The 9,892-nt window shown below is 41.3% G+C and overlaps 1 protein-coding gene across 1 annotated transcript in view; it reads left to right on the top strand.

Moving 5' to 3' along the window:
- Positions 1-9,892, top strand: part of LOC128645004 (protein farnesyltransferase subunit beta) — a 152,279-nt gene that overhangs the window by 60,688 nt on the left and 81,699 nt on the right. The window contains exons 7-8 of the mRNA XM_053697715.1: positions 1,140-1,226; positions 1,880-2,009. Coding sequence (XP_053553690.1) covers positions 1,140-1,226; positions 1,880-2,009 — 217 coding nt within the window. The remainder of the gene's footprint in view (positions 1-1,139; positions 1,227-1,879; positions 2,010-9,892) is intronic.

The raw sequence follows: 9,892 nt of genomic DNA, 5'->3' as shown, positions 1-9,892 counted from the left end.
TTACTTACAGGCTACTAAAGATTTTCCTCAAACATCTGCCCTGTTTGTCGTTTACTCTGGACAGAGGAGAGGTCAAAAAGCTTTGACAACCTCTCTCTTCTTTTGGCTTCGGAGCATAATACGCTTAGCCTATGAGACTGCTGGACAGCAGCCCCCTGTAAGGATTACAGCTCATTCTACTAGAGCTGTGGCTTCCACCTGGGCCTTTAAAAATGAGGCCTCTGTTGAACAGATTTGCAAGGCTGCAACTTGGTCTTCACTTCACACCTTTTCAAAATTTTACAAATTTGATACTTTTTGCTTCTTTGGAAGAAAGGTTCTGCAGGCAGTGGTTCCTGCCTTGTCCCTCCCATCATCCGTGTACTTTAGCTTTGGTATTGGTATCCCACAAGTAATGGATGATCCGTGGACTGGATACACTTAACAAGAGAAAACATAATTTATGCTTACCTGATAAATTTATTTCTCTTGTAGTGTATCCAGTCCACGGCCCGCCCTGTCCTTTTAAGGCAGGTCTAAATTTTAATTAAACTACAGTCACCACTGCACCCTATGGTTTCTCCTTTCTCGTCTTGTTTCGGTCGAATGACTGGATATGGCAGTGAGGGGAGGAGCTATATAGCAGCTCTGCTGTGGGTGATCCTCTTGCAACTTCCTGTTGGGAAGGAGAATATCCCACAAGTAATGGATGATCCGTGGACTGGATACACTACAAGAGAAATAAATTTATCAGGTAAGCATAAATTATGTTTTTGTTAATTTTATTACCGTATCAGCATTATTTAATTTATTGTGTTATAAAATAAAAACAATATTATAAAATGTTTCACATTGGCTTAACATATGCAAAGAGGGGTTGAAGTAGGGGGTGTGGTGTGGGTGGGATTAGAAGGGGTGAGTAACATTTTGTCCTGGCTAAGAGCTTAGGGCTTGACATTTTTCGAGGTATAATATGTATGTTGTGTTTAACATCTTCATTTAAAATTGTGTGGCTGCTTTGAGTCTAAGGCTATTTATTATGCTGAGTTTTGTTTAGACATTTTTAATATTTATGTTAGCATCACATTATTGGGTTTTTAACAGAACATGGCAGCAGTACACTAATTGACTGACACTTTTTTGTTGTTTGTTTATTATAGAAGCGCATATTGTGCTGCATCGGTGGCATCACTTACTAATATTATGACTCCCATGTTGTTTGATGGTACTGCAGAGTGGATAGCACGGTACAGACCTTTTTCTCTTATACATTTTTGTTATAATCTTTACTATAGGATTAATGTTGAATTGGTTATTCCTCTCTTATGTCTGTCTCTCCATATTTACTGGTCCTTTTTAGCTTTCAATGCACCTGAATTAGACATTTACTTCTATTTCAAGGGATGAAACCACTCACATGCTGAACTAAAACCTATGCAGAATTCTCCTGTGAATGAGGGCTGATTGGGAGTCATATACTGTATGAAAGGGCCATTATAACTTTAAAATGACATGCTGTAATCCCTTAGAGCGTGTAATTTTAAAACTAGCCATGCTGTAATGCTATGTAATTTATCATTACACACAACAAGGTCGGATTACAGTGTGATGAAGTGACGGGCACATTTCTATGCAGATGCTGACACATTCAGACCCCACTAATACAGAGCTGAAGTTCCTCAAAGTGCTACTGTTTACTGTATTTTTATTTTCCCAAAACGCATATTCTGTATCCTTCCTTAAATCGAAGCAAGAGGTTTTTAATGTTCATTTTAAAAAAAACTAACTAAATCCATAGTAATCTACCCAGACCCTTTTTTACAACCAAACTAATCTTGATTACTACTGATTAACACTTTGATTTGACCAAACAATGTGTTGTGTTGTTTACTAATCTTAGATGTCAGAACTGGGAAGGTGGAATTGGAGGCGTCCCAGGGATGGAAGCACACGGTGGCTATACATTTTGCGGGCTAGCTGCATTAGTCATTATGAAGAAAGTACAGCTGCTTGATTTCAGGAGTTTGCTGGTGAGATTAACTTTTTGGTTTAAAATAAAACAAACAGAAAAGTATCAAATTACAATGCGTCGCTCTCCCATTTGTTTGCAATTAATCCTTTTTTTTCTTTCATAAAGGTGGTGAGAATCCACAATCCTTTATTCTTTGCAGTTGTACTTCTGGCCACTTGGAGGAGGCAAAGATCCCAAAACTCCAAGAACCTTTAAAACCCCTTCCACCTTACTGGAAACTAGTCTTGTCTTAGCCTTTGCAGGAGGAAGTTGAACAATATAGGTGCTCCAGGTGTTTGAGCAATGTTCCCAGTGGGATGTCTTTAGAGTATGGGTAGTGGCAAACGAACTTCCTATGGAAGGTAGTCGTGGGCCTGCCACAGGTGTCACAGGGACCAGTCCCTAGCCTCCTCTTGTTGGTTTAAAGTTATACTCCATATATTTAGATTCTCAGCCAATCCAGTGCTGCACACGTGACAGCCATCTCCTGGAAGCAGGTCTTTCTGTTTATGGTAAGTACAGTTGTATGGATCAGGTAAGAGTGGGGGTTGTTGGCATCTGATTAGATTGATGGCTATAAGTAGGTAGTCTTTGATGGGTATAAAATAGTTTGGGGACCATTATGTCAGACATTTTAGGCTTGAGTATATAAGAACCTTATTTCACCCTATGCAGGCCTTGAGGTGCATAAAGTATTTTTTTTTTTTCTCACGTCTGCTTGTTTGCGCGCATTGTGGTTTTTTTCTCTCCATGCGTCGGCTTAATTACGTGCATAACTTTTTCACATGTCACTGTGATTATGCTCACCATCTTTTTCACTCATCCAATTCTCTGTGGATTAACGCTCCTGAAGCTTGCTTAAGACTCTGGTGATTGGGTAAGATTGAATTGCTTTCAAGAGCTGCTTTATTTGGGTGTAATGTTACTTTATCCAACCTTTTAATGTTATATTTAATTTATTATTTATATTTTGATTTACTCATTAACTGCCTGTTGATCTATTTTCTTTTGCATGATGTACCGAGTCCACGGATTCATCCTTACTTGTGGGATATTGTCCTTCCTGACAGGAAGTAGCAAAGAGAGCACCACAGCAGAGCTGTCTATATAGCTCCCCCCTTAACTCCACCCCCCAGTCATTCTCTTTGCTGGCTCTAAGCAGGAAGGGTAAAGAGAAGAGGTGTTATTTTTAAATGGTACCGGTGTTGTACTATTTACTCTCAGGCAGGATATAGATGAAGATTTCTGCCTGGAGGATGATGATCATAGCATTTGTAACTAAGGTCCACTGCTGTTCCCACAGAAGCTGAGGAGTACAGGAAAACTTCAGTGTGAGGAACGGTTCTTGCTATACAGCAATGAGGTATGTTCAGTCATTTTTCTGCAGAGACTGTGTTAACTCAGAAAGGCTGACAGTATCCCCATTAGGGGAAGGGTAAGCAGTAATCCTAGTGTGAAAGAGGCTTTACTAGCTTGCATAAAGGGCTAAATTTTTTGGGCACTTGGTTTGTTTATGAAAAATTGGGACAAACGTTTGTGTGTTCTGGGAGTAACGTTTTTTATGTTTATGGGACGTTTGCTTGAGGGGTCATTTGGCTTTTTGGGGTTGTTATAACCCACATGGTTTTCAAACTAGGTTTTCTAGATTTGTGTAGGCCCCAGCAACATCGAATGAGGTGGGCGGGGCCTGTATTTAGTTATACAGACAAGCAGCAAGCAACTTCTCCTGAGGTCCTATTAATCTTCTGAGGGCCTATTCGAAGCTTTAACCCCATATTATCGTTCCTAAGGGCAGGTAGGGCCACAGCAGAGCTGTGGCAAGGTGCTTATAGGGGTTTTTAACCGGTTTTAGACAAATTTCAATCCGTTTTTTTCATTTGTGGGTTTATTGCTTATTAACTTGTGGTGCAATCCTTCTAAAGCTTAGTGGGTACACTGTTAAAATTTCGGAAAAATTGAAGCAATTTTAACCTGTTTTGCAGTTTGTGTATGCCTTTTTTTTCTCTTAAAGGCACAGTACCGTTTTTGCAAATTGTGTTTTTTTTCCATTAAATAAAGTGTTTTCCAATCTTGCTTGCTTTATTACTAGTCTGTTAAACATGTCTGACACTGAGGAAACTCATTGCTCAATTTGTTTAGAAGCCATTCTGGAACCCCCTCTTAGAATGTGTCCCACTTGTACTGATCTGTCTATAAATTGCAAACAGCATATTTTGAATTATAAAAGTTTGGCATTAGATGATTCTCAGACAGAAGGAAATCAGGTTTTGCCATCTAGTTCTCCCCAAGTGTCACAACCGGTAACGTCAGCACAAGCGACGCCAAGTACTTCTAGTGCGTCTAATTCTTTCACCTTGCAAGATATGGCTTCAGTTATGAATACTACCCTCACAGAGGTTTTATCTAAACTGCTTGGGTTGCAACGGAAGCGCAATAGCTCTGGGTTAAGAACAAATGCTGAGCCTTCTGACGCTTTAATGGCCATTTCCGATATTCCCTCACAATGTTCTGAAGTAGGGATGAGGGATTTGCTGTCTGAGGGAGAGATTTCTGATTCAGGAAAGATGTTCCCTCAGGCAGATTCAGATATGACGGCATTTAAATTTAAGCTAGTACACCTCCGCTTATTGCTCAGGGAGGTTTTAGCGACTCTGGATGATTGTGACCCTATTGTAGTTCCAGAGAAATTGTGTAAAATGGACAAATATTTAGAGGTTCCCGTTTACACTGATGTTTTTCCGGTCCCTAAGAGGATTTCGGACATTGTTACTAAGGAGTGGGATAGACCAGGTATTCCGTTCTCTCCCCCTCCTGTTTTTAAGAAAATGTTTCCCATTTCTGACACCATAAAGGACTCATGGCAGACGGTCCCTATGTGGAGGGAGCTATTTCTACCCTGGCTAAGCGTACAACTATACCTATTGAAGACAGTTGTGCTTTCATTGATCCTATGGATAAAAAATTAGAGGGTCTCCTAAAGAAAATTTTTGCTCATCAAGGTTTTCTTCTTCAACCTATAGCGTGCATTGTTCCTTTAACCACTGCGGCTGCCTTTTGGTTTGAGGCTCTAGAAGAGGCTCTTCAGATGGAGACCCCACTAGATGATATTTTTGACAGAATTAAGGCTCTTAAGTTGGCTAATTCTTTTATTACAGACGCCGCTTTTCATCTTGCTAAATTAGTGGCTAAGAATTCAGGTTTTGCCATTTTACCGCGTAGAGCGTTATGGCTTAAGTCCTGGTGAGCTGATGTGTCATCTAAATCTAAGCTTTTGACCATCCCTTTCAAAGGTAAGACCCTATTCGGGCCTGCATTGAAAGAGATCATTTCTGACATCACTGGGGGGAAGGGTCATGCCCTCCCTCAAGATAAGTCGAATAAGACTAGCGCCAAACAAAATCATTTTCGTTCCTTTCGAAACTTCAAGGGTGGTCCCGCTTCTGCTTCCCCTGCTGCAAAGCAAGAGGGGAACTTTGCTCAATCCAAACCAACCTGGAGACCTAACCAGGCTTGGAACAAGGGTAAACAGGCCAAAAAGCCTGCTGCTGCCACTAAGACAGCATGAAGGGGTAACCCCCGATCCAGGACCGGTCTAGTAGGGGGCAGACTCTCTCTCTTTGCTCAGGCCTGGGAAAGAAACGTTCAGGACTCCTGGGCCGTATAAATTGTAACCCAGGGGTATCTTCTAGATTTCAAATATTCTCCTCCAAGGGGGGAGATTCCATGTTTCTCAATTGTCTGTAAACCAGACAAAAAGAGAGGCGTTCTTACGCTGTGTAGAAGACCTTCTTACCATGGGAGTGATCTGCCCAGTTCCGAAAGCAGAACAGGGGCAAGGTTTCTACTCCAATCTGTTTGTTGTTCCCAAAAAGGAGGGAACCTTCAAACCAATTCTAGATCTCAAGATCCTAAACCAATTCCTAAGAGTTACATCCTTCAAGATGGAGACCATTCGGACTATCTTACCATTGATCCAGGAGGGTCAATATATGACCACCGTGGACTTAAAGGATGCGTATCTACACATTCCTATTCTCAAAGATCATCACCAGTTCCTCAGGTTCGCCTTTCTCGACAAGCATTATCAGTTTGTTGCTCTAACTTTCGTGTTGGCCACGGCGCCACAAATCTTCACGAAGGTGCTAGGGTCCCTTCTGGCTGTTCTAAGGCCACGGAGCATAGCAGTGGCGCCTTATCTAGACGACATTCTAATTCAAGCGTCGACCTTCCAACTAGCGAAGTCTCACACGGACTTAGTGTTGGCCTTTCTAAGATCTCACGGGTGGAAGGTGAACGTAAAAAAAAGTTCTCTTTCCCCCCTCACAAGAGTTTTATTTCTAGGGACTCTGATAGACTCAGTAGACATGAAAATATTTCTGACGGAGGTCAGAAAATCAAAGATTTTGTCCACCTGCCGAGCTCTTCATTCCGCGGCCGTCAGTGTATGGAGGTAATCGGACTTATGGTAGCGGCAATGGACATAGTTCCGTTTGCTCGCTTGCATCTCAGACCACTGCAACTATGCATGCTCAAACAGTGGAATGGGGATTATGCAGATTTATCTCCTCAGATAAATCTGGATCAAGAGACCAGAGACTCTCTTCTTTGGTGGTTGTCGCAGGATCATCTGTCCCAGGGAATGCGTTTCTGCAGGCCAGAATGGGTTATTGTGACGAGAGACGACAGACGCCAGCCTTCTGGGCTGGGGTGCAGTCTGGAATTCCCTGAAAGCTCAGGGTTTGTGGACTCGGGAGGAGGCTCTCCTACCGATAAATATTCTGGAATTAAGAGCGATATTCAATGCTCTCCAGGCATGGCCTCAGCTGGCTTCGGCCAGATTCATCAGGTTTCAGTCGGACAACATCACGACTGTGGCTTATATCAATCATCAGGGTGGAACAAAGAGTTCCTTAGCGATGATAGAGGTCTCAAGGATAATCCAATGGGCAGAGGCTCACTATTGCCATCTATCAGCAATCTATATCCCAGGTGTAGAGAACTGGAAGGCAGATTTTCTAAGTCGTCAGACTTTTCATCTGGGGGAGTGGGAACTCCATCCGGAGGTGTTTGCTCAACTGGTTCGGCTATGGGGCACACCAGAATTGGATCTTATGGCGTCTCGTCAGAACGCCAAACTTCATTGTTACGGCTCCAGGTCAAGGGATCCGCAGGCTGTACTGATAGATGCTCTAGCAGTGCCCTGGTCGTTCAACCTGGCTTATGTGTTTCCACCTTTCCCTCTCCTTCCACGTCTGATTGCCAGAATCAAACAGGAGAGAGCATCAGTGATTTTGATAGCGCCTGCGTGGCCACGCAGGACTTGGTATGCAGACCTGGTGGACATGTCATCTCTTCCACCATGGTCTCTGCCATTGAGACAGGACCTTCTGATTCAAGGTCCATTCAAGCATCCAAATCTAATTTCTCTGAAACTGACTGCTTGGAGATTGAACGCTTGATTCTATCAAAGCGGGGTTTCTCTGAGTCAGTCATAAATACCCTGATTCAGGTTCGAAAGCCTGTTACCAGGAAAATCTATCATAATTATGGCGTAAATATCTTTTTTGGTGCGAATTCAAAGGCTTCTCCTGGAGTAAAATCAGGATTCCTAGTATTTTGTCCTTTCTCCAAGAAGGATTGGAAAAAGGATTGTCAGCTAGTTCCCTAAAGGGACAGATATCTGCTCTGTCTATTTTGTTGCACAAGCGTCTGGCAGATGTTCCAGATGTTCGGGCTTTTTGTCAGGCTTTAGCTAGAATTAAGCCTGTGTTTAAACCTGTTGCTCCGCCATGGAGTCTAAATTTAGTTCTTAGAATTCTTCAATGTGACTCACCTTATCTTGTGTTCCATGCTGATAAGGTGGTTTTGCGTACCAAGCCTGGGTTCCTACCTAAGGTTGTTACTAACAGGAATATCAATCAGGAAATTGTTGTTCCTTCTCTGTGTCCTAATCCTTCTTGTAAGAAGGAACGTCTGTTGCACAACTTGGACGTGGTTCGTGCTTTGAAATTTTACTTGCAGGCAACCAAAGATTTTCGTCAAACATCTTCTTTGTTTGTTGTCTATTCTGGAAAGCGTAGGGGTCAAAAGGCTACGGCGACTTCTCTTTCCTTTTGGCTGAAAAGCATCATCCGTTTGACTTATGAGACTGCTGGACAGCAGCCTCCTGAAAGGATTATAGCTCATTCTACTAGAGCGGCAGCTTCCACATGTGCTTTTAAAAATGATGCTTCTGTTGAACAGATTTGTAAGGCTGCGACTTGGTCTTCGCTTCATACCTTTTCAAAATGTTACAAATTTGATACATTTGCTTCTTCAGAGGCTATTTTTGGGAGACAGGTTTTGCAAGCAGTGGTGCCTTCCGTTTAGGTTTCTGTCTTGTCCTTCCCTTCATCCGTGTCCTAAAGCTTTGGTATTGGTATCCCACAAGTAAGGATGAATCCGTGGACTCGTTACATCATGCAAAAGAAAACAGAATTTATGCTTGCCTGATAAATTTCTTTCTTTTGTGATGTATGGAGTCCACGGCCCGCCCTGTCTATTCAAGACAGATAGTATTTTTTTATGTAAACTTCAGTCACCTCTGCACCTTATAGTTTCTCCTTTTCTTCCTTGGCCTTCGGTCGAATGACTGGGGGGTGGAGTTAAGGGGGGAACTATATAGACAGCTCTGCTGTGGTGCTCTCTTTGCTACTTCCTGTCAGGAAGGACAATATCCCACAAGTAAGGATGAATCTGTGGACTCGGTACATCGCAAAAGAAAGAAATTTATCAGGTAAGCATAAATTTTGTTTTTCATTATGGAGAACACTGATTCAGTCTTCTCCTCTGTTAATACTTTTATCTCAGAAGCTAGATCCTCTGAACACTAGTTGATATAATTCCCCTTCTCAGCTTTGCAAATTATATATGGATCATCTTATGCATTCTGATTAGTCTAATGCTGCTCTTGCTTCTAAGCATCTGTTCTTCCTCTGTTTGGTCTACATAGGGGAGTTCTTCAGATTTTTCTCCAGGATTTAAAGATTTTGTATACTTTACTATATCTGACATGTTGGTGGCCATGCCCCCTCCAAGAAGTGTTAGAAGCTAGTTTCTGATAATCCCTCTCCTAGCTTTTCTGATTTAATTAAGTCTTAAGTCTGTGAAGCTGAATGTTCTAGGTCCTGGTTCTTCTGATTTATCCTCTCAAAGCATCCAATGCAGAGAGAGCCACTCTGTGGCCCTCTTTGCATTAGATATCAATGTTGCAGATCGTTGGTGGGTGGGAGCTGCTGTTGGTATTTTTGATTTTATTTGGGGGTGAAATGGTGGCATGAAATATACCAAAATGCTGTGTAACAGATTTTGGGGGTCAAAGTTAGAAAAAGTGTGTTTTTTTTTTTTTTTTAATTTTTTCATCATATTTTATATATATATATATATATATATATATATATATATTTTTATAGTAAATTATATTATATGATGAAAATAATGGTATCTTTAGAAAGTCAATTTAATGGCGAGAAAAATGGTTTATAATATGTGTGGGTACATTAATGAGTAAGAGGAAAATTGCAGCTAAACACAAACACCACAAAAATGTATAAATAGCCCTGGTCCTTAAGGGTAAGAAAATTGAAAAATGGTCTAGTCACTAAAGGGTTAAGTTTAGAGGGTATCAAATTCAGGAGAAATGTGAGGAAACTTTGTTTTACAGAAAGAGTAGTGGATTCATGGAATACACTTCCAATTGATGTGGTAAACGCAGACTGTAAAGGAATTAAAAAATACCTGGGACATGCATATAAGGCTAAGAAAAAAGTAACATGTAATATGGGTAGAGTTTTTGGTTCTTATCTACTGTCAAATTCTATGTTTAGTAGTTCAGGATTCTAAAGTTTCTGAGGATTAGTATGT

This window comes from Bombina bombina, chromosome 1 (genome assembly GCF_027579735.1).
Source record: "Bombina bombina isolate aBomBom1 chromosome 1, aBomBom1.pri, whole genome shotgun sequence".
NCBI classification, from domain to species: Eukaryota; Metazoa; Chordata; class Amphibia; order Anura; family Bombinatoridae; genus Bombina; species Bombina bombina.
The sequence above is the reverse complement of the archived record's forward strand: the minus strand, read 5'-3'. Positions and strand labels throughout refer to the sequence as shown.